The sequence below is a fragment of the Eleutherodactylus coqui genome, chromosome 5 (assembly GCF_035609145.1).
Source record: "Eleutherodactylus coqui strain aEleCoq1 chromosome 5, aEleCoq1.hap1, whole genome shotgun sequence".
Lineage (NCBI taxonomy): Eukaryota > Metazoa > Chordata > Amphibia > Anura > Eleutherodactylidae > Eleutherodactylus > Eleutherodactylus coqui.
In genome coordinates, this window is record NC_089841.1 from 82,296,941 (window position 1) to 82,321,596 (window position 24,656).

Sequence of the window (24,656 nt, forward strand, 5' to 3'; positions counted from 1 at the left end):
GTGAAAGAAAAACTAATCAATCATTGTAAAAAATTAGGATTTAAAGTTTGGAAAAAAAACCCAAACATTCTGTCACATTTATAATAAAAAAAAAGTCTAGAATCTTACTTTTTTAATCATTCAGTCTCCAAGAAAAGCATATTTGGTATTGTAATCACACTGACCCACAGATTAAAGTTATGTCATTTTTTCCGCAGTGTGTATACCGCAAAAAGCAAACCCATCAATGATGGCGGAATTGCGTTTTTTTCTACCCATTTTACTCCACTTCAGCCTTTGTTTGAAGACTTCCATTGAAGGAGAACTCACCACCTCTTGTGGTAACCTGTTCCACTCATTGATCACCCTCACTATCAGAAAGTTTTTTTCTAGTATCTAATTTGTGTCTCCTCCCTTTCAGTTTCATCCCATTGCTTCTAGTCTTTCCTTGTACAAATGAGAATAGGGCTGATCCCTCTGCACTGTGACAGCCCTTCAGATATTTGTAGACAGCTATTAAGTCTCCTCTCAGCCTACTTTTTTGCAAGCTAAACATTCCCAGATCCTTTAACCGCTCCTCATAGGACATGATTTGCAGACCGCTCATTATAGGTTACATTAAATAGTACCAATGAAAAATACAACTTGTCCCACCGAAAAAAAAAGCCCTTAGACAGCTACATTGACAGAAAAATAAAAAAAAAGTTATGATTTTTTTGAATTTGCGGAGGACCAACCAAAAAAGAAGAAAAAAAAAGGCATGTGATACCTCTTCGCTGGAGGTTTGTGGAGATAGGAGTCAGCTTTGGCCAGAGTCAGAGTACAGAAATGTATCAGCTCTGACTTCAACATAAAACATTATTAAAATGAGTTGTACCACAATCGCAGATAGCTTGCTGCTTTGTGGGGTTTCACTTGCTGACCCGCACAGTGACATCCCTTTGAATTGAGCACTGTCTGTCTATTCATTTCATTGAGGCTGACAGAAATACCCAAGCGAGTGCCGATTCGGTACCTCCACAGTCCCACTGAACGTGAATGCAGCGCTAGCATCTTCCCCACTGCGGACGGTGCGTTAACCAACCCTACAGTGAGAAGGATGGAGGAAAGGGACTCTTGTTCTTTAGATCAAAGGGCGTCTCAGCGGTGAGACCACCACCAATTAGCAATGGATAGGGGATACCTTGCGATTGTGGTACAACCCCTTTAATACATAACATATTAAGCCTGATGTTACCATTTTACTACAGTGAATCTGTTTTTACTAATTATTATACGGGGGGCATTAATAAACGAGTCATAGCTTGAGTGTGAAGAAAGAGAAAAGTTTTGCTTACAGATTCCACAGTTCTGCTTTGTTGGTATTTCACCATTAAGAACAAAATTGGGTTTAGACCCGATGACCCTGGAGGTCCCTTCCAACTCTACCATTCTATAAACTTCCTATCACAGAGCCCTATTTCAGCATTACAGCCTCCATGGCCTTATCTGTAGGAAATACAGCTCAGTAAATGTCAAAATGCAGACAAAGAATTTTCACAGATTCGCTTATCTCTAAATGCTACTGAAGGCTATTTAATGGCCTTTTAATTAGCCAATATACAGTAGTAAATCAATACAAGGATGCTAGACTGAGGTAAAAAAGGAAGGGGTTGGGGGGAGTAAGGAAGTAACATTTATGGTCTGCTAGGCTTTCTCCTAAAAAGTGGAGTAGAAAGCTAGTAGAGAAGCTCCTGAGGATTGGAGTTGTAAGAGGTCTGTCTCTATTCCAGACAGAACAGTGGTGGCGTTAGGCCAATCTCACATGGACAGGTCGGATTTAGCATGCGGGAGCTCGCTGTAGAATCCGGCCCTGTACCGGCTGGCATTCGCACATACCTGTTTAACTCTGTATTGCAGATGGACCCGGCGTCTTCCATCGGACATACGGAGTACAGTTTTTTTTTTTCAAATCACTGGCTTTCCTACACCGTCTCTAGGCGATGACGCAGGTACCTATGACCTATCCGCAATGTCAATTGCAGAAGGGCCGCAGGTTTGACAGCTTCCAATGACTTCAATGGAAGCGATCCGTGTGGAATCCACAAGAAAATAGACAATGCTGCGATTTAATTTCCGCGAGCAGAAATTGCTGTCGGCTTATGTGAGCAGATATGCGGATGTTCTATTTTTAGAAGGAACGTGGAATACCGCGGATCGTCCTCGCGGGCGACAATCTTGTATTCTGCAATTCAAATCTGGTCGTGTGAGATCGGTACATTGTTATCTTCTCACTTCTAATGGCCCGTTTACACACAATGATAAAATCGCTCAAAATTTGTTCCTACAAACGAATTTAAGCAATAATTGTTAAAATGTAAAGGTGAATTACAAAAAAAAACAAATAAAAAAAAGAAAAGACAAAATGCTCATTGTTTATCAAACAATCAGTGGCGTCTCATTGTGTGTAAACGCTCCCCACTGAGCACTTCAAATAAAATGTGAAGCGATGAGCGAAAAGACAGTGATGTCTTTTAGTCTAAATGCTCTGCATGAGCGATGAAAACCTTAGAGGTGACGTCAGCGCTCATGCAGTCGTTTTAACGACTGTCGGCACGTGTAAAAGGGCTTTAAGTTGTTGTGGTAGCTAAACCACTGGACTGGATCAGCTAATTGCTCTGTTCAGCCTACCTCATTAGCGAGGAGTTGCTATTTGCTAGCCTCCCTTTAAAGGCGGTGCAGCACTCATCTGGTATTGTTCCAAGGTGACGTCCCATATCTTTTGTATGTTCCAGTATTGATATGGGCTCTATACATTTCCTTGTGACGTCCGGCTGTACTCCATTTGGCTCTCTGCAGCCCTGTGATACTTTCGCCGTATAGAATACAGTCCGCTCTGTTACAGGTGTGATGTTCTTGCTGCAGCAAGACATCTTCCAGCTACAAACAAAACGGTCTAAGCCTCACCTGTTGTCTACATGGAGGACAAGGAGGACATTCCTAATAGGACATATAACAGAAAACATACTTCACCCTTCAAGTTGAGATAAATAGCAGCCTATATCAAAGGAGGATGATATCACGGTGCACAATTCCCATATATACACAGCACACCACTAGCATAAGAACCTCTGATAGGCCGGCATGGCTGCTTTGCATTAGCAGCTGATAAGGCGTTTTATGACATCCTACACTTGCTGCCCTATGGGCACATTACAGTCTGTAAAGGGTACAGGACATCTAATATTAAAAAGCACAAAGTATTAAACTCTGTGGTAGTGGTGGTAAAACTCCTGATACCATGAAAGCGGCATTTTCAGTAGTATAAAAAAGTAATCAAAAAAAAAAAGAAAACAACAAAAACCTATAAATTTATGCAGTATAACATTTACATCTCTAGGACGATCAGTTTACCTTTGGCCAAATGGGCAGAAGCCGCCAACAGCAAAAAACCCCAACGACACTAAGCAGCGTAAAGTCACATGTTCAGATGAAGATGCAATGAGGCATCAGCCTGTCTACAAGACCTTTCACAGAGGGAATGAACAAGAATTGTGGCACGAACACCAAAGTGAAGCCCTGCAAGTGACTCACATTATCTCCACAGTCAGCAAACGTAATACTGTTTTTTTGCGATTTTACTCTGTTGTATAGAATGAAAACATACGGTTGCTACAAAGTGATGCGATTGGATCATCTTCTTCTTATGTGTCTCTCTACCCTTAAAAAAATTCATTCACTTGGACGCTAATAGGACAGGATTATCAAATTATTATAAAATGATCATAGAAAAATATAGAAAAACTAACACTAAAAGAAGAAACTCATCCAGAAAAAAACCCTAAAATAAAATGCCAACCTTTGATTAGGAGAAAAAAAAAAAAAGGTATAAAATTAATTTTTTTTTGTTCTGAACACTAATGTTGGATTATCAGACATTCCTAATTGTAAAATGTTTAATTAAAAGGAATCGGACACCTACTATAAGCACCATAAACTAAGTTATAGTGCTTATAGTTTAGGTGACAATGGGTCTGGGGAGCCTCTTTCATACTCGCCCAATCCCCCGTTCCTGCGGTGTCCCTCAGCATGCACAGACCAAGCTTGACTCTTTTCAGAACTGAGCGTTTGTGCATTCCCATTACTTTCTATGGGGGTGTGCGCACACAGACTTTTGAAAAGAGTCCCACTTGCTGTGCATTCTGAGTTCACCAGGGCACACTGCAGGAACAGGGGGAACCGACAGAGCATGAAAAAGGTTCTTGGTGTCCACATTAGCTCAACTATAAGCACCATAACTTACGTTTAGAGTGCTTATAGTTGGTGACAGGTTGCCTTTAAAAGGGGACCTGTCACATCCTCCAACAAGTGCTCTACTGTCCTCTATCTGTCCACAACCACCGCTCTGCCGATTCGGGCTTTTCTTTTTCTAGCCCCTCACGCTCTTCCTGCGCAATCAGCACCATTAGTTTCAGCATCTACAATGCGAATAAGGCCATGTACTGCCAATGGAGAGGTCACCGTTGTGATGACCACCCCCTTGACAATACACGTCTTTACTTGTCAGGTGCTAAAACTCCCAGCATAAATTGCTTGGTAACAGCTACATGCGGCCCCTGATATATTTAATTTATTTAAAAAAATGACTAATCATTAATAGGCATGTTTACCCAACACTAAACCTATTATAGATAGACACAAATATTAAGTGTATATATACAGTGCTCTGTTATGTCTCAGTCATCCAGTGTATAGAAGAAATTCAAGTAGGTACACAATCTAAAAGTAATACAAGTTTGAGTCAAGTGTGTCTTGAAGTGTTCCCCGAGAAGGATGTTGAGTGAGATTTAGATTTTCAGTAGTCATAGTTAAAATCCACAGTCCAAAAAGGGAAAAGTGTCCTATGTTTGCTGCATAAAAAAATGCAAGTTCATGTTAACAACTGACCTATTGTGATAGATCAAATACTGATAAGTGGTCGTCCTATCTTGTGTCTTGCTGCTTGGCATGTAAAATATTATATACTATAAACCTATACTCCAACTAGAGTTCTCTTACATGCGAAAGCTTCGTGTCCTCTGAAATGACTGAAAAGGCCGTTTTAGAGTGAAAAACGATAGCTGAGACTTCAGGCTCCTTTTCTCTGGTAATATCGCAGCTTCGCTCTCTGGTGTCGGGAGACGTTCCTTGTAGACTTGAGGATGCGCTCTTTGGAACTGAAGAGAAAAAAAAAATTGTCACTGATGTGGTGACAACCCATGTGATGACAGGGGAATTATACTGGTGGACCAAAATAAGCTGCTTTCACATTGAAAGGGTTTTTTACACTTCAGCTGATCCTCATGGATTTGGTATTCTAACAACCAGTGATCAGCTGTTCTTGCTGGGAAAACCTGCATCTAACCACTCATTCTTCCCTACAGCGGCACGGCGGGGAAACATTTGCCACAACCGCTCTCCAGACATTACAGAGCACTGCTGACAATGCTGTTTGTGAGGGGTGAGATAGTAAAACACTTACTAAATGCAAAAAGTGTCTTCCACTGCAGCTGTGGGAGTGGAGAAGAGGTTAAAATGTGGAGAAGCATTTCTTCTTAACAAGATATATTACAAAAGTTTACCTTCGCTTGTACTACTGATTAATGGAACAATGGTTATACTTCAAAGCAAGCCTCCAGTTGTGGGACAAAATTCTGAACCTGTAGTTGATCTTTTTTGCTATCCTTTGCGTCTGCTGGTTCGAGGCCCTATTTTCGACTTTCCAAGATGGCAAACATGCCCTTTACACTACCAAGTCACTATTTCTGCTCATGTGATCAGCGCTGGCCAATCAAATAGCAGTGCATAGTATGTATTAGATAGTTAGAAAATGGCAGCAGTCATATTGGCCACCTGAAAACGGGATCCCAAAACGGTGGAATGAAGCGACGGCAGAGAAGATCAACTACAGGTAATATATCTCCTCCTCGCTCTGGTTCCAGGACAGAATTTTGCCCCGAAACCAGTGAGTCACTGAGATAAATGTGCTACCAAAAAGAATAAAGCCTCTTTAGGAAGTGCTTTAGACTTTGTATTGAGCAGTTTTCCACGAGAGCTAGTCATAAGTCAAAGGCTCAAATATCTGCGTTAGACCTGGTCTCACTTTCTGTCTGGTAAGACTTCAAGCTCTCCATATCACGAGGTCTTAGTTACACCAGAGAAAGGTGGTGGTGCATATTATCATCTGCCACCAGCAGGAACAGGAAAGGAAGTCTGGCAGTCCCCAGTGCCAGAGCATGGATTTCAGAGGGAATTATTTTTTATTATTGTATTTTAGTGGTGTGGAAGTAGCTGGTAAAGAACTACGTTTTTACCACTTATCTACCGCTTGTTTATATGCAGTTTCCTAAATGAGTCAATTTAATATACTGAATACCAGTGCCCATTAGTAGTGTCCTCTGACAACAAAGCACCTGCTGGCCTACACAACTCCTGTATTGGTTTATACATTGACATATACACATATAGGCCTGAATAAGAATCTATTAACCTGTTTCAGCTTCTTCTTCTTTTCCTTGGAGGACAATAGCGTGTTATTTATAATTTCCTCCAGTGCAACCTTCACAGGATCCAGAGGTTTGCTCACTTTTTGATAGTGGTAGTCATGTGTTGTTCCCTGTGGCTGGATGGAAGCGTGGTGAAGCGTGCTGTCAATGTCGGCGCCTGGATACTTTATCTGAAGCCACACAAGAGAAGAATTATCAAAAGTGTAATATTTTATCACATCAAGTATGGGGAAGGCTGGATGATACCATGAACAAGTTAGTCACACTAAGATGTTGTTTACCTGGACTCTTCTTTGGTGTGCCACATAGGCCTCCACAGAGCTTTTATAAGATGTTGGAACAGTCAAAATGTCCTGGCAATGGTCCATCATGAAGTTCACCAGCTTTGTGGATAAGAGTTCCCCCAGGTCCACCTCTTCTTTGGAGCGAAGGACACAGCGAGAAAACGTCTGCACCATCTGACAACAATGAATTGGTAATGATAGAGTCATTAAGAATAATCTGGGAAACTGTAAAAGTGGTATTCCGGTACTAAGAAGTTGTCTCTTATGCACTGATAGATGGGTCTCTGATCAGTGGGACCCCCACTAGTCACCAGAATGAAGGTTTCGTGTCCCCAATTTGAATAAACCGGGGGCTGAACATAAATTCTGCTGCTCCAATTAAAGTCCACAGGACTGACAGAGATAAGAGTACAGCGGACCGCTAGTTCCATCAGTCCTATACGCTTTCAATGGAGTACCATATCGACCACTGCTCCTTCAAAAAGGGGAACACGAGAGCCCCGTTCTAGCAAATGATGGGGACCCCAGCATTCATTCCCCACTGATCTAGCAGTTATTAACTATCCAGGGGATTGATAATATATTAGTAATTCAACAAAATGCTTTTCAAGGGGAAATTCTTCCAAAAAAGATCTATACTATATCAGAAGATTTTTATCATTTAAGGTCTCCTTTAATGCCGAAGAATGTAAACTTACGTCCAGCGGATGACACGGGATCAGAAGAGAAGCACGTGCCATCCCGCAGTGGGGGCCGGCTGCTGCCGATAGTCAGCCTCCTGCTGCAACAGCAGGGGTCTGTACGGAAAGCCATTCCCACTGTTAACCCTCTATCTACATAGATCGCGGCATGTAAAGGGTTCACAGATGGAGTGCGCTCCCTCTATGACGTCATTGGCCCCCCCATGATGTAATTACAGAGGGCCGATGGGCTGCCATGGCAACATGACTCCAGATACTGGCGTCTTGGCTTTTCATTTCCAATGGTCACTATTGTAAGTGATAAGGCATTTCAGTACAGAAGTCCTACAATGCATTATGACAGCGATCATAGCTCAAGTCCCCTACAGGAAAATAAAAGTGTAAAAATAAAAATAGTGTTAAAAAAAAACAAAAAAAAGGGCATAAACTTTCTTGTGTATTTTTCCCTATTTGCCTCACAGATAACGCAATACAAAAGTGATTAAAAAGCTGTATGTACCCCAAAATGGTACAGATAAAAAAATACAGCTCGTCATGTAAAAAAAAAAAATCAAGCACTCAAAAAAAAAAAAGTTATGGGACTTTAATGCAGCAATGTAAAAGTTAAAAAATATTCCCCCCAAAAAAGTACCAATAAAAACTACAATTTGCCAAGCAAAAAACAAGCCCTCAACAGAAAAAAAAAAAAATAAAAAGTTACGGCTTTTGAAAAGTGGAGACGAAAATCCCCCAAATATTGTTGCATCCGCATGGCCTTAGGGGGTTAGAGTACTTGCACTTTTTTAAAAATATGTACAGAATCAGTGATTCTATAAATTTTTTGCAATAGGTTTTTGTTAGCCTGTTCTGTACAGTTTTCTCACAAAACCCTTCTTCCGCTATGCAGCTATGTGAAGACGGGCCTGAAGAAATCCATCTTCACCTAGCTATATAACAGTAGAGGGCGCTCCATCCAGATGTGTCTGCAGCAGTTCTATGTAGAACAGCAAAACCTGTTTTCCTCCCATATTACAGTTTACTTATAAATGTCACTATTATATAGAATTTGTAATAATCCTGTGCCCCACCGCTACAGGGTTTTACAATTCTCACATTCGTCGTCTCCCAGTGCTGAGAAGAAGAAACATTTTATTCTGCGGAGGGCTTCCCATTCTAGCATTTGTTCCCTGCCAGACCTGATGCACTGACAGGGCTCTGAGTGCATCAGGTGTACACTGTTATAGGTTACAGCCCAATGCACTGAGCCCCTGTCGGTGCATTGGGTCCGTCAGGGAGCGAGCAGTGCTATAAAAGAAGAAGCCGATCTACTCCGAATTCCACTTCTCTCCTCACAGTGTGTCTGCACCCCACCAGATCTGGTGCACTGACAGGGACTCAGTGCATTGGGCTGTAACCTATACATTGAGAGCCCTGTCAGAGAACTCGGTCTATGGGGAAGGGGCTCTATGAGGAGAGAAGCCATGTGCAGAATAGAACGCTTCTCATTCACAGCGCCCGGGAACAGCAGTGTACAAGAGGGACGGGAGAATTGTGAAACATGGGGGCGGTGTGACACAACGTTATTAAAAATAAATTATTTATAATAGTGACATTTATTAATACACTGTAATATTGGAAGAGAACAGTGTCTGCAGCTGTTCTATAGAGAATGGACGCAGACACATCTGGATGGAGCGCCCTCTACTGTTGTACAACTAGGTGAACACAGATTTCTCAGCCCTGTCCTCACCTAGCTGCATAGCAAAAGAGGTATTCTGTAAGACAAAGGTACAGAATAGACTAATAAAACCTACTGCAAAAATGCTTAGAATCATCTATTCTGTACCAAAAAAAAAAAAGTGCAGGTACTCCTTAAAGCAAGTAACTCCAAATGTGTAGCAACAACAAGATTTCATTAACAGTTAAGGTTAGGGCAGAATCATGCAAATATGTTCATTTTCAGCAACTGCTACACTTGACTAGAAAATGAAAATGTCATATCAAATGTAGGACTGTGCATGCAGGTGAAGTATAATATTCATCAGTAATGTATATTAAAGACTGCAATTTTTTACCTGGTGATAAACAAAGGTGAACTAATTTCTTTTTTTTTGTTTAATTTGGTTAAAATGAGTTGTATCAAGACTCTTTGTCTCATGATCTAGCCTGCAGACGGAACAGATTCCTCATAGCTTTACCTCATTGCCTTCGATAGTAAAAAACAAGGTTCTGAAAGTTGTCATAAAGTGGAGTCTTCACATTATTCAATATGTGCCCTATTAAATATAGTCACTTAGAGCAGCTGCAAGACCAGATAGGTGGTTGGGGCAAGAACTAAATCAACTGCAGCACCCGTTCTAACGGCTGTAAAGAATTATCGGCTCACATCACATTAGTTTTGATGTCCAATCTGGGTACCCAGCTTATGAAATGTATCAGAGCTTTCTCTTGTAAGAAGTCATGTAGCTCTGAATGGAAGTACAACGGTTTCTATTTGCTAACAGCATGCAGAGATCTTAACTAGTGAGGAAGCTGTGCAACTGTAGTACAATTTTCTGACTCTATGATCGGTATTTATCATCAGTCACAAATGGTCTCATATGACATTTTTTCCTCTCTCTCTCAATCACATGCCCTGGAGTAAGAGGAAAGCTAGAACATGGCAATCTGTTGTTAGTGGATGCAGCTGCCCGCTCTGAGAGGAGCCACCGATGGCACCATGCACAGCAGTCAAGGCGTTCCTATTATCCAGATAATACCAGCGCTCGGTTTCCAGTGGCATCACAGAGGGACGGCATTTCTCTGTTGAGGCTTATCTTTGCCATCATCCTCATTAGTAGCTGCAACTTCCTGCGATTTTCTGGTGGCAGAAGCAGAGAGCAAACTTGAAGAGCTTCAATAGCGACGAGCCTCTTCTGCAGAAGACCTGTGACAGCAATAAATCACAATGAATGAATGGAAGAAGATGCGAGGGACGTTAGTCCATTCAGTATCAAACCTATAATCAGGAATAAACAATATAAAAAAGCAATCTGCTTTTATTTGGACTATAAATAAAATATAATATAATAAAAATAAATATGGCAAAAGGGGGCGATTTGAACTTTTAATACTAATGGTGGGGGAAAAAAAATAAAATAAAATAAATCTTTATTGAGCCTAATTTTACTTTTATTTTTTTTAGCCCCCACAGGGGACCACAACTAACGATGCTTTGATCGCTCCTGCAGTATGTTGTAATGCCATAGCATTGCATCATACTGCAATCTGACAGGCGGTCTATCAAGCCACCCCACATTCTGCCATAACAGCCCTGGGGCCTTACAGAAGGCCCCCGGCTGCCATGACACCCTCACGTCTCACTGTGATCTCATCGCAGGGGAGCCGTTCAAGAGATTTAAATGCCGCTGACAGAATTGACAGCAGCATTTAAAGGGTTTATAGCCGCGATCTGCCGGGTAGCTGATTGCAGCTATTACCCACTTGTGTCAGCTGTAATAAACTGCTGACGCTCGCTCTGTATGAAGAGAGGTTGCCCTGTTGCCCCTCTCTTCATACGTACCACGATGCAGCATGACATAAATGTACGTCATATAGCGGGAAGGGGTTAAATAACTTACATATTTTCAAATTGCTACGCTGCGAGTTTAGGGCTTGAAGTTACAAGACCAATGCCTGAGGCTGCACTACTGAAAGATTCTGATGACTACACTCTTCCTTCTCGCCTTCTCTGTTAGATGTAGTGCTGTAACGGAAACCTTTTGAGGCTCCAAATACAACGTATATACAGGGTTATTCAAAATGAAGGAGCAGATTTGGTGACTTAATTACAAACAAACTACAAAAGACGGGTACATAATCCGCACATCATTGAAAAGAGGAAGGGGCAAAGTTTTATGACGTAGCAGCAAGTTCCATTTTCCGCCCCACTGCAGCGCTGGCTGTCTCGTTTTACAGTCACTGAGGTACATATGCAACCTGGTTCGACAAGTTTTCTGTGATGCTCGTAATTTTGCTTGCGCCGAGGCGGCTGTTTTTGGAATCGATGCCGGAATTCACATTGTACTTCAACAACAGATTCAGATTGAAGCACAAAACCGATTTCTCCTGTGAGGTCACCATTTTCCTATAAACTACAAGAAACAGCGCTACGATGTGGCAGAAAATGGAACTCATTGGTATGTCATACATAAAAGCTTTGAACCCTCCTCTTTTCAGTGATCGTTGATTTGTGTACTCGTCTTTTGTAATCTGTTTGTAATTAAATCCCCAAATCTGCTCCTTTTTGAATAACCTTGTATATACACACACCATATTTAAAGGGATTGCCCGCTTTTTACTGTTTTTACTCATATTTGGCAAGTATTATTGCAATTAGTGAGTTTAATCCAAATATAGTCTCCATTACAATACAGAAATCAAGAACAGGCAAAATATCCCTCAGTAGTACAGGCTCAGGCTTAAGGCCGGCTGTTCAAGGGCGTTGCTATATATCGCTGCGGATTGCCGCCGTGGGAGCATTAGGTCACCGCAATTTTCCACAATGAACCTATCATTATAGGAAAATCGCGGCATGCCATGATTTTTCCGCTCACGTACATCGGGCTGTGCTTTCCATAGTTATCCTATGGGAAGTATTCATTACATTACCTGCGTGCAGATTATCGCCACAGGTAACGCAGTGAAATATCGCCTATGGACAAGGAGGCCTTAACCTGTCATTTCAAGTGACCATATGTCACCATAGAAGGTTTCACAGTCTATACTAAAGGAATTGGGACCATTTTGTGAATTTGAATAACTAGCAGAAGAAATCTAGGCTGAAATAAGACACGTCCTATATAAAGACAAATCATGCCATGAACTCAGAGCAATGCTTCAATATCTAGTCTTCTCATTGAGCGCTATAGTAATTCAATGATGGCAATATAAAGCAATGAAGCATCTGAGGACTCATTATTTTAGAAAACTGTGCTCATTCGCTGGCTTACCGAGGATATTCACAAAAACATCAAATAGAGGAAATGTAAGAAGTGGCTCCTGGAGAGAACTGTAATAATCAGCGATGGTCTTAAACACGTCTCTTTCAAAGCCCAAGTACATTGGCTGCTTCATGTCGGAGCAATTTGGCCCTGAGCAGATAAGCAATGAGTTAAAAGCATGAAAAAAGCAGAGCTATTAATTCCAATGAAAGTCTGAAGGGTGCCATCACATCAGTCAGATTCACTGCCAACTTTCCACAGTGGAAAATCAGCAGCTAAGGGCTTCCACAGACGAATGCAAGCGCAAATACGCTGATCGCGACGGAGCGGATTTGCGCATAAACAAGGTTTGGAGATGGCGCTAGACAGGCCGACACACAGATGCCAGCACATAGTAATGTCATTATTTGTGCTCGACCTGCCAGTTCACATGCGGGCGTATTACTCCCTTTTTGTTGAACAGAATGGCTATTTAAAGCCAAATTAGGGCCAGCTGTCTTTTTTCTTTGTGTGTTACGCAGTTACACCCTTCTCCCCGTTTTTGTTTTTTTTTACCTGCCATAGACTACTTTTGCGTAAAACATAGAAAGATAGGGCAACTCCTATCTTTTTCTTTTGCGCAAATCGTGCGTGCAAGAAACATGTGGTAAAACTGAAGCCATTGAAATCAATGGCTTCGCTTTGCCACGTTTTACAGGCATGAATTTCACGTATGCAAAAACCTGCGCAAACACGGTTGTCTGTTTTAGCCCTTATAGGCAGTAAATTCATACCTACATGGTGTGGACTTCGCCCCGCGTTTCAACCTTCACATTTCAAAAGTTTAAATCCTCTTGTCCAAGTCTGCAGCATTAATTATCATGCTGAGGATTTAAGATCCGCGCAGAATGTTTCCACTCCATGTGGACAGGATTATGGAAGTCTCATCTACATGACTTGTAGTGTAAATGTTGCAGCTTTTCCACAGCAAATTTCACAGTGGAGTTTCCACAGCACTTACATCCCAAAGGGTGAAGGCACCCTAAGAGGATTGCCTAGGATTAGTAAGAAGGATCTACTTCTTTTAACCCACCAACAACGCCGCTCTCATCCATCAGCTATATCCGGTATTCTAATTCCCCCCTATTCTGGTGAATGACGTGTTAAGAGCGGTGGGGTTTATGGGAGAAGAAAAAGCAGCCCCTTCACCTTTTCCTTTCCCTTCTTTAACGTTCCAGAGTGCCGCTTTAACAATAATTACACCTATAGAAGAATTTTTTTATGGTGCTAACCGTATGGGATAAATGACATAATTTTATAGCGCCAGTCATGATGAACAAATAGATACCAAAATTTGTGTTTTTTTTTAAATTAACATTTTTTCTATTTTTTTTTTTAGCCACATTTGTTTGTTCCACAAGGGGACTTGAAGATGTGATCATCCGATCAATTACATAATACACTGCACTACTTATGTAACACAGGACAATAATATCAGTGCTGACAATGACCCTGATGGGCCACTGTACATTGGAGACCTGAAGGTCATGGTTTGACCTTTGGTTGCTATGGTAACCATCAGCAACCTGTGATCAGATTACAGAAGCGCTGATGGGTTGAAGGAGGGAGCCCCATCCCTCTCCAAACCCTCTAGATGCCACCGTCTACAAAGACAATATCTAAAAGGGTTAAATCATCGGGATTGCAGCCAAGCTCCATCCCAGTGGATGCGGTGGGCCTGCAGCTGTAAACTAGCCCCACGATCCTGCTATGATTACTGAGGACTCAGCTTTGGAGACTTCTAGCAATCAGCACCGTACATGTATAGGGAGGATGTGGGAACTACTGGTCCGCTGTGCTATACATGTATGATGCGTGTTGGGAAGGGGTTAAATATCACTCAGTGAACTAAATAATTGTACATAAACATGGAAATTAAGATTAAAAAAAAAACAAAACAAAAAAAAAAAAAAAAACACATTACTACACTTACAATTAGCTAGGCATTTCATTGCCGACAGCAGCCAGTGAGGAAGTTCCTCTGTAGAGACAAGAACACTATCAATATCATTAGGATATGTTCTATATGCAAGCCATGTAGATTTCCCACTGGTCAGCAGAAAATGAAGAAGCATGAGCTCCTTGTTGAAGCACCGTGGTCCCTTCACGGTTGATACAGGCACAGCGCCATACATGAATGTGGCTACAGCCTATCCTCAAGATAGGTTATCAATAGCTGACTGGTGGGAGTCTGCAGCTCAGGATCCGTACCAATCAGCTGATCCCCAAGTTGACCGTTAGTGCAGTCAACACTGCAGGAGCCCAAGTTGGTAATGTCAGCACAGCTCCTATTGAATTCAATGGGAACTGCATCTGCAGTACCAACCCGGTCTGCTGCAATATGGTCAGCATAATCTGCTTCCAGCCCTGTCAGCGGACTGGCAATCAGGGATCCCTAGCCGATCAACTATTGATTACCTATCCTGAGGAGAAGTCATCCATAGTAAAGTCCCAGACAATCTCTAATGCACAACCATAAGCACCACCACTTTGTTTTTACATGTACGTTGATATAAATATAACTTCTGCAGATCTTTGGGGTCCCAAGGAGTCAGATCTCCCACCAACAATTGATTGATGACTTATCCTGTATGTTCAGGACAACACCTTTACGTTAAGCAGAGACATCTATTATAAATATGGGTCAGAAAGCAGCACTCACTTGCCCTGTCATCCATCACCACAATCCCTTGTCTGTTGACATTGTATACATTGTGCATTATGTGCTTCCCATTCATCTGCTTCGTGTCCAACACGTCATCCATAGAATCAAGTCCGAAAATCCTCTGTAAACTGTAAGGCAGGAAAAAGTCAGTGCAAGTCCCATTAACCCCATAGTGACCAAGCCTATTTGCGCCTTATTGATCAGGCCAAATTTTGGAAATCTGACATGTCACTTAAACATAGAATAACTCCATAAAGGTTTTGCATATCCAAGCGATTCTGACATTGTTTTTTCGCCACATATTGTACTTCATTTAGGTGGTAAAAATAGACCAATACAATTTGTGTATATTTATTAAAAGCGCCAAAATTAGGAAAATTGTGATATAAAAAAATAAAAATTTAACATTTTCACATTTTCAACTGCAATATGTGAAATATGTGCAAAGTCAATGTACAAATGCTTGATGAGATATAGATTTCCATCTGTTTACTATATTCTGGAAGCACATTGAAAAAAACTGTATAGTTTTTTTAACCATTAAGGAGACGTACAAATTTGACATGAATTATTCACATTTTGAGGAAAATGTTTTCCTGCACCAAGCCAACATTGCAAAGGCTCATAGGTGTCAGAATGATAGATACAAACTACACCCCTTAATGTATTCACTGAGGGGGGTCATGAGTATTTTGACCCCACAGTTTTTCTTTCAGGAGTCAATGTCATAATTTTGCAAATATGTCATTTTAAAAGGCAGGTTTCTGTTCTATAATGCACATGAAAATTAGGATTTACCCCCCAAAATGCAGAACAGGGTCCGAAACTAAAGGAGCAGTCGGTGGCTTTCAGAACAGCCATGTTGCTTGAAGGCGTTTTAGGCCCCATTGCCCACTTGTAGAGCCCTTCAACAGCCAAAACGATGGAGGACCCCCAAAAATGACCCCATTTTGAAAACTAGACCCCTTAAGAATTCACCCCACAGAAGGAAAAAAAATTACGATTTTAATTTTTTTGGCAATTGTGTCATTTCAAAAACAGTTTTTTTTGTACAGCACACATATGAATAAAGACTTTCACCCCAAAATGGACACCTGTGTATGTTCAGAAACATACCCATTGTAGCCCCAATCTGCTTACTGTCCATAAGCCTCCAACACCACATTTTCCGGGTACCCCCTAGCCTTAACACGTTGGATCAATTTTATGCTTTCAGCCTGAAAGGACGACTCTTCTGAGTTATTACGTCTCAGACGCAAAAATTGGCCTTTTGGGATTCCAAGCTTAAGGGGAGTGGGGTGGTGACTGTGCCACCCGAGCAGGCTATTCGTAGCAGTTGTTTTGCGATACAATGTAGACGAGATGGTACCGTCTCTGTTTTTGTGAATCAATAGATCCAGGAAGGGTAGAGTGGTGGAGTTGATCTCACTAGTAACAAGTAGATTTAAGGTGTTATCATTTAACCCTTTGCAATCCAATTTTGGATTCAGGGTTTCCTAGGGGCTCTCTCTTTCTGCCATTATACAATGGCGCTATGTGCTGGCTAGAGCCAGTACTGCAGAATGGGACATGCTGGAGAGGCCTCCAACAACAAAGCGACCAGTAATATACAGTAAGAATACCCTGCTGGACGTCTTCCGACGTCGGGGCTGTACAGGCTTCAATCAGAATGTTCGAAGACGTCAGACAGTGGATTGGAAAGGGTTAAGGAATCCACAAAACTCATGAAGGATTCCGGAGTACCCTTCCAAAAAACGAGGATATCATCTATGTAGCGAAGCCAGAGAATGATATTGTCAGACCACAGTGAATTGTTATAGATAGACCGTTCCTCCCACCAGCCCAGGTACAGGTTGGCATAGGTTAAGGCGCAAGGCGTCCCCATCGCTGTACCCCTGAGCTGGTGGAAGTACTTGGCATCAAACAGAAAGTAATTATGGGTCAAGATAAATTCAAGAAAGTCCAGAATGCACTGATTATGACGGTTGAAGTGTGAAAAAATTCTCACCCAAGCCGCTTATCACCTTTCGCCGTGGGCACAATCTCAAGGATCACCTTGTTAAGAGCCACCTCTACCCGGATGAGACAAAGAAAACTTGAGCTTGAACTATCTGTAGGACTAGCGTTACGCTAACCCTCAGTGGAGAACTACATCTGTTCCAGTATTATCTCATAGCAACTGATCTGTGAGTTTGGCAAAATTTGCGACATGCAATCTTTTATCAGTGGCACTACTCAATCTGTAGTTTCATATAAGCACTGAATCTTTAGTTTCTCTCCTATACACACGTCAATCCTTCCAACAAAGTATAGAAGACACGTGTTTGGAAAGGGTATTGGTTATATATCCTTTGTTTGTATGTTTAGTTTGTCTGTCAGCCCATGTGTGTGTTTTTATAAGAATATCCCAATAAAGAATTATTTTTTAAGTCTATAACTGTGAAGGGCTATATTTGTATATACTTTAGACTTTCCTGTCTCTGTGATTGGATTACGTAATTCCAACCCGCTAATGTGAGCGGAACTGTGCATTTGATTGATCCGCATTATTACCAAGCAAAAAACACATGCAGAATCCGCAATTTCTATCCGGTCATGTGAGACTGACCCAATGGTAAATCACTATCTTTTTATCATGTGACCGGGGACCGCTCAACGAGGCCACCAGTCACTGATCCAGACTCTCTGCTACCGTTGGTAGGCAGGAGCAAGGAGATTTTAAACTTCCTGAGCCCTTCCCAACTCCTGCATATGTGTCCGTCATTTTACCGGCGGGTGCATGCGCTGAAGCCGGAGAATGTCCATGGAGGTTTCGAATACGGAGGCCTCCGGTAAGAAATTTCATCTCCTCTCACCGATTGCATCAGTGAGGGGAGATTAAACTTCAATTTTTTTTTTTCAACTTTTACGTGATCGCCATTATTCATTGGATAACGGCGATCAAGTGATACCTTTAGTAGCCAAGAGCAAGGAGATTTTAAATGTCCTGGGCCATCCCTAGCTTCTGCCCCCTGTTTTCAGCCATGTTTGACAGCCAGGGGCAGGAAGACTTTAAATTTCTCAGGCTCTCTGGCCTTCTGCACATGTGCCCGACATTTTATGTCTGCCGTGAATGCATAGAAGATAGCGTCAGGTCCTTGAAGGACCACAACACTACGGGACACCACAGAGGCCAAAGGTGAGCATTAACTTTAACTTTCTATAACTTTGTTTTTTAAATTTTATTAGATCGATGTTATTCATTTGTTAATGGCGATCGCGTGACCGCGCGGGGGGGGGGGGGGGGCACACCACGGGCCCACCATGACAGCTCCAAACTATCGGTTATCTCTGTCAGCCGATAGCATAGAGCTGTCACACTTGCAAACCCTGTGGCTTTAATCTACAGGGTTGGTGTGTTTTTACTGCCCTGGGAATTAAAGCCCAGACACCCAGTACATGAAAACACATATAGGTGGTCACTAAGGGGTTAACCTTTTACAAGGACCGCTCGCTTACAGACTGATCAGATTAAAAACAAATAATAAACCTAAGACTAGTAAAATAGTATCTTAAGTCACTGTGCATCCTCTCTCTAAGGACAACAGATCATCCTTTAATAAGAAGGATGCAGATTACCTCTTGTGAGATCTGATAAGCTCTGTGTCACTTCTAAGATCCGGGGCTCAGAAACAAGGTTTGTCATGATTGACATCCTTATTGTTAATGACAAACAAAGTACAGTACAAATTGTCTTTATATAGTTACACCCTATTGTATTATAACACAGGCTAAATCTTCGAAAGCAGCCAGAAGAACATTATCAGCTGTGCAGCTATTTCACAGCGCTGCAACTATAAGCGCCATGGACAGATATTTCAGTCTGTAGTGCAACAAATCGGAGAATAGCGCAGTGTATGAACAACAATGCCTACCACCCCTTTTCAGTAAAAGGTGCATTTTGGGTGTGCAATTACCAGAGTAACACAGCAAGAGTCTTGAAATAGTTAGATCTCCCACTGACCACAGTTTTCAGTAAAGACCCATTTATACGGGGTCTTGTAAAATGTGCAAAAATTGCTCACTTGTCATTCGTGGTTTGTTAGGCCCCCCTGTCCACGGACGTGATTTCGCCGGCAAATCGTGCCGTCTGAAGCTTTCCATAGCAGGATACCGCAACGCCTGTGGATAGGGGACCTTAAGCTGACTTTTCAGTCAGTTTACAAAACATCGTTGGCTCGTGGGCTTCTTGCCCTGTGTAAATGCTACCTGCTCAACGCTTTCCATAGGAGGGGATGTGCCGAGCAAGATAAAGACAAGTAGCCCGCGATCCAGCGGCAAGTCTCTGTGTAAACGCTGTGCATGAGCGCCGACAAGTCGTTTGAAAGACTGTCTGCCTTTGTAAAAGGGGCATAAGACAACACAGTGTATAACCACTTAATGCTAGTAATGAACGACCCTGCACCATATATTTGCAGTGCTGTGATCACAGTTGTACTTGTGTGATCACCTGTGGGAGGCTGCCTGTCAATTGTTACAAAAGTAAAATAAGATTAAATAGTTAAAGAGTCCCTTTGTAGGTTTGAGAAAAAAATAAAGTTTTTATTAGACACAAGTCATAAAACAAACAAAGAGTTGGAGCTCTTAGAATACAGCAATGCAAAATTACGGCGAGTCATCGGACTCAAAATAAACTATGGTCTATGGGTAGCCCAGGAATTCAACAAAATGGCCATCATTAGAGTTGATCGAACCTACTCTGCCGAGCTTGATGCCGTGTTCAACCCCACCCCGACGCAGCACGCAAGAGAACACGAACCAAGGAAAAAAAAAAAGAAGAAGAAGAAAACGCTCGGGACCCGGCGTCCCACATACAAAAATGCTTGAGTCTCCCAATGTAGTCAATGGGGTTCGTTACTCGAGTAGCTCTCTCGAGTTTTACGAAAAGCTCGACTCCAATAACGCGGACCCGAGCATTTGGGTGCTCGCTCATCTCTAGCCATCATCAATGCAGCCCATGGAAACCTATCCAAACCAGGCAAATACATCTCTAGACCAGAGGAGAAAGGAGATGGCGCCCAAGACCATACTGTTCCCGTCAGGCTAGCCATTCCCCCTAATAGCGCTGAATAAGCTCCGCCCTGCGCCCTTCCAGTCTAGAGATGCATTCTCCCTTCCTAGGATGGGTCTCCACAGTTTGCATGGCCGGCAGACATTGTGTCAAATGCTCGAATCACCCCTTTTAGGAGTTGCTCAGGCTTCTGTCATTATATCTTAGTCATATAAAAGGTACCTTGGGGCAGATTTTTTTTTTTTTGTTAATTGTGGATGTGCTCGTTTTCTTGATTTGCTCCTTTTTTTTGCCCATTAAGGTCCCTTTTACATGGGATGACAGTCGGGCGCAAAAGTAACTGACAGCCATCGCAGTGACAATCACTCCTGTGCTTTCACACAGGAGCGATCATCAGTGAATGGAGGTGATGTGGGCCTGAGATCATTCTGGCTGCCCGCTTCCATTCACTGTAAACGTGACGTTGTTCATGTTTACACAGGCCGATCGTTGTTTGATTTTTTTTTTATGCCTGCACGATTTGAACAATGAACGAATTATCGTCCGTCATTCAGATCTTGCAGGCACTCACACTGAACAATTATCTTTCAGATTACTGTGATCTAGCAAGAACCAGAACAACAACTGTTCGATGTTAGGGACACAATTCAAAGTTTTTAGGTAAACTGAGACCATCAAGCTTGACGGCATTCTAACACATATTCTAACGTACCAAATTTATATAGTGCCGTGCGCTGAACGAATAAATCAATCGGATATTAAACTGCCAAATCAGTAAACTAGCAGACAGACAAAACACAAAAAGGCAACAAAACAAACAGAAAGAAAAAACACACACACACAACAACAAACACAAAAGTAATAAACCGGCTCCTTTGTGTTTCAACTTGTCATTTCTACGATTTCTGTTTACTGTACTTTCATTGAATCCATTTACAGCATACATTGCGCGCATGGTACGCGATTAAATTACACTTGTGTGAGTCTGCCCTAGGTGTAGCTGCAGTGCCCCGAGCTTACAGCTATTAAAATACACACACAAAAAAAAAAAAAAAAAAAAAAAAAGAACAAAAACACACCTCTAACATCCTAAAGGAGTTTTCCCAAAGTTCTAAAGTTATCTCTTAAATATGAAACCCCTGTTACCAATAAGACAGTTATTCCCTATCCTGCGGGTAGTGGATAACTTTTAAATCTTGGGAAAACCCCTTTAATTTTTCAACTTCGTTATTGAAAAAGGTAATTATATTTAAAACAAATCTCTATGACAAGTCAATAATACACGGCTGACTTACCGTAATAGTGTCCTAGATTTCCATATCTCTTCAATGTTTGCTGCAGTTAGCTCTCTGCGATACACCAGTTGACAAGTATGCACCTCCCCGATCGCAATGCTGTGACGTTTATACCACATCTCAGAATTCTAGAAAACAAAAAACATATTTTAGTTCTGTGTAACAGCACAGCGCTCATCCAGACAAGTCAGCCTTACGTGTGATTAAAGGGGTTTCTGGGACGCGAAAATTGATGACCCGTTCTCAGGAGAGGTCATCAATATCTGATTAGTAGGGGTGCACTGCTCAGGACCCACTAACGATCAGTTGTTTGAAGTTGCCTTGTGTGTGTACAAGATGAACAACATATCTATATATGACATTTATATAGCATTTCTGCATGCTATATCCAGTTGTCAAATTTTCCCTGAGCTCGGTAGTGTAGACTAGCAGCTATGATATCTCCATACAGAGGAATTTTCCCTATTTCTATCTCTCACAGTCTGCGAAGCAGCAATAGCATGAAGGACATTATACAGCAGTGCTGAGCAGCACGGCTGTGACTCCTAAACGGAGATCGGATAAAACACAGAGTGACTGTACTTGTTTTCTTTTGTTTTTAACATACAGAATAGGTGATTCTAAGCATTTCTGCCACAGGTTTTATCAGTCTATTCTGTACATTTTTCTTGCAAAACCCCTCTTCGGTTATATGAAGATAGGGTTGAGAACTCCATCTTCAGCTGCAGAAGAGGGCGCTGCAGCCGTCTCTGCCCTGTACTCGCTAATGCATCTGTTTCCATATACCACTTTATTAAGAAAGGTCTCCATTATACTTCATTTATTTTCAAATAGCCCTGTGCCCCCAATCTGTCAAATCTGTCCCACCCCCACTGGTGCTTTATTAATGTCCGATCCCACTCCTGCTGCCGTCCCCATGAACTGTGTCAGGAGAAGCAGTTCTAGGGTGTTATAGCAGAGTGTTATGGCAGCAGAATGCAGTCCTAAGCTCTCACTCACGACATGAAGGTTGCGAGTTCAATTCCCGCATGTTTCAGGTACCCGGCTCAAGGTTGACTCAGCCTTCCATCCTTCTGAGGTTGGTAAAATGAGTACCCAAGCTTGCTGAGAGGTAATAAACAAATTACCTGCAGAATAAGTTGGCACTATACAATTAAGTCCTTTCCATTGCTTCTCCCCTTCACAGCTCTTGTTCATCAGGGGTCTCTGGAGTGAGATCTCCACTAACAAGCAAGTTATCCTCTAAACTGATTTGCAGGTTATCATATTGGCTATCACAGAGTTTGTTGAAAAGTTACTGACCATTTAAAAGAAAAGCGTGCCGTGTCTTATGACATGGCTGTAAATCCCTGGAAAGGGAAAAGCAAGAAAATCCTCAGTGGTCAGACGTCCTTTGTTCTGACTTTTATGGCATTGTTTAGTCAACATGCCATAAAAGTTTTAGAATGACACTTCTGACATTTCAATTAGGCCCTTGATAAATACAAGCGTTATGAAAACTAGCACACAGCAAGCCCCCGATTCCTAACTACAGCCTTCCCTGCGTCCAATCTTAGCAGCAATGTTTATAGGATTAAAACGGCTGATGTTCCAGCAATCACTGAAAAACAATTTTCTGAGGAGTGTATAAACCACAAAATCAACTTGATACTGGAGCAATTTGTCCTGTGCTTGAAAACTGAAGAGCTTGGTGCATGGAAGGAGAGGAAATGCCTTTGATTAACATTTTCACTTGGAGAGGAATATATTAGCATATTAGAACATCAACCGTGTAGATTAAAGTGCAGCAGGTGGCATCAGACCGCGACCTGAAAATTATACAGCGCCACAAAGGGAGGCTTTTGTTTGGTTCAGTGACATGAGGACTGTGGCAAAAGGTTTGTCCCCGAAGGGGAAACATTATACAACAGGAGGCGAGGCCTTACTTGTAAGGGTGAATTCTTACCTGCATTAGGGCTCAGTTCAGGGTTTCCATCTCTCTGCTCAGTTTTTGGGGAGGAGAAACGAATGTAAAACTGAAATAAACTGATCAGTTTTTTTTTCTTTTTTGATTTCAATGGGTTTAAAAATAAAATAAATGAATGCTTTCTGTTTGCTTCATTTTTTTTTACTGGGGCAAATAAGCTTCTATTCACATCTGCACTAGGGAATCCGTTATAGGAGCAGGAAAACGGAATTCCCTTGATGAGCTGATCTGTCTCATAACTGAACCAAACTGTGCCGGATGGACCCCATTGACTATAATGGAGTCTGTTAGGTTCCTGCACCTGTCCAGCATTTTTACTGGATGAAAAAGTCCTCCATACCATGACTTTCATCCAGCGTTTCATGCCAGATCTGTAACAGTGGGCTGTGAATAGTCAATGGGGTACCAGTAGTAGTGAGAAGCTGCTGCATCACAAGGAGGGGAAGAAGTGAAACAAACCATTACAACAGGTTTCACAGGAATACGAATGTTTGAAGCCACAGAGTCTTCATCAGTCCACTGAGGAAATGGAAGAGGGTCCACTTTTGGATGCGGTCTTTTTGGATATGGTTTAAGTGGTGATGTTGGTGGAAACCTTTAAAAGAAAAAAAAAAGACAAATAATATTAATTAAATTAAGCCAATGATGAGCTAGAAGTATTAAGAGTGAGTATGGGGCCAAAATGGCTTCCAAACTGATCTACAATAACATATGCGCCAAACAGGTTATTGAGGTAAATTAGATTAACCCATACCCATATGTAGTTGTGTCCTTGATAGAGATAGTTGAAAACACTATCTAAAGCTATGTCACATAGTAATACTAATGTCCCTTTTACACAGAATGATCATCGTCAGATCGGACAGTTTGCAAAACAATTGTGTGGTGTAGACACGTGCTGTGGAAGACCAGCGACAATAATCTATCAACACTGCCTGCTTACTGTGAATGGAGGCAGGTTGGAATGGGAAGGGAGGGGGGGGGGGGGGGGGGGAATGATGCCCAGCATGTTCTGCCTCCATTTACTCATCGCTCCTATGTGAAGGCACAGCAGCGATTCTTGCTCGGACGGCTGTCGGACGCTTTAGTGTCCAACATTCATTCCGTGTAGAATGCCCCTATACCAGTATGCAGATAGCTCCTTAGTAAGCTCCCTAGTGGTGTTTGCAGGCAGCCAGAATTTTATCTTTTA

General features: G+C 41.9%; 1 protein-coding gene across 1 annotated transcript in view; it reads right to left on the reverse strand.

The window, feature by feature from the left end:
- Positions 1-4,674: 4,674 nt before the first annotated feature.
- Positions 4,675-24,656, reverse strand: part of DEPDC1B (DEP domain containing 1B) — a 31,166-nt gene continuing 11,184 nt past the window's right edge. The window contains exons 3-11 of the mRNA XM_066601865.1: positions 23,924-24,059; positions 21,499-21,626; positions 15,151-15,281; positions 14,422-14,469; positions 12,459-12,599; positions 10,227-10,393; positions 6,785-6,961; positions 6,488-6,673; positions 4,675-5,174 (exon numbers count right to left, since the gene is read on the reverse strand). Of these exons, the coding sequence (XP_066457962.1) occupies positions 5,013-5,174; positions 6,488-6,673; positions 6,785-6,961; positions 10,227-10,393; positions 12,459-12,599; positions 14,422-14,469; positions 15,151-15,281; positions 21,499-21,626; positions 23,924-24,059 (1,276 nt within the window). The 3' untranslated portion in view covers positions 4,675-5,012. The remainder of the gene's footprint in view (positions 5,175-6,487; positions 6,674-6,784; positions 6,962-10,226; positions 10,394-12,458; positions 12,600-14,421; positions 14,470-15,150; positions 15,282-21,498; positions 21,627-23,923; positions 24,060-24,656) is intronic.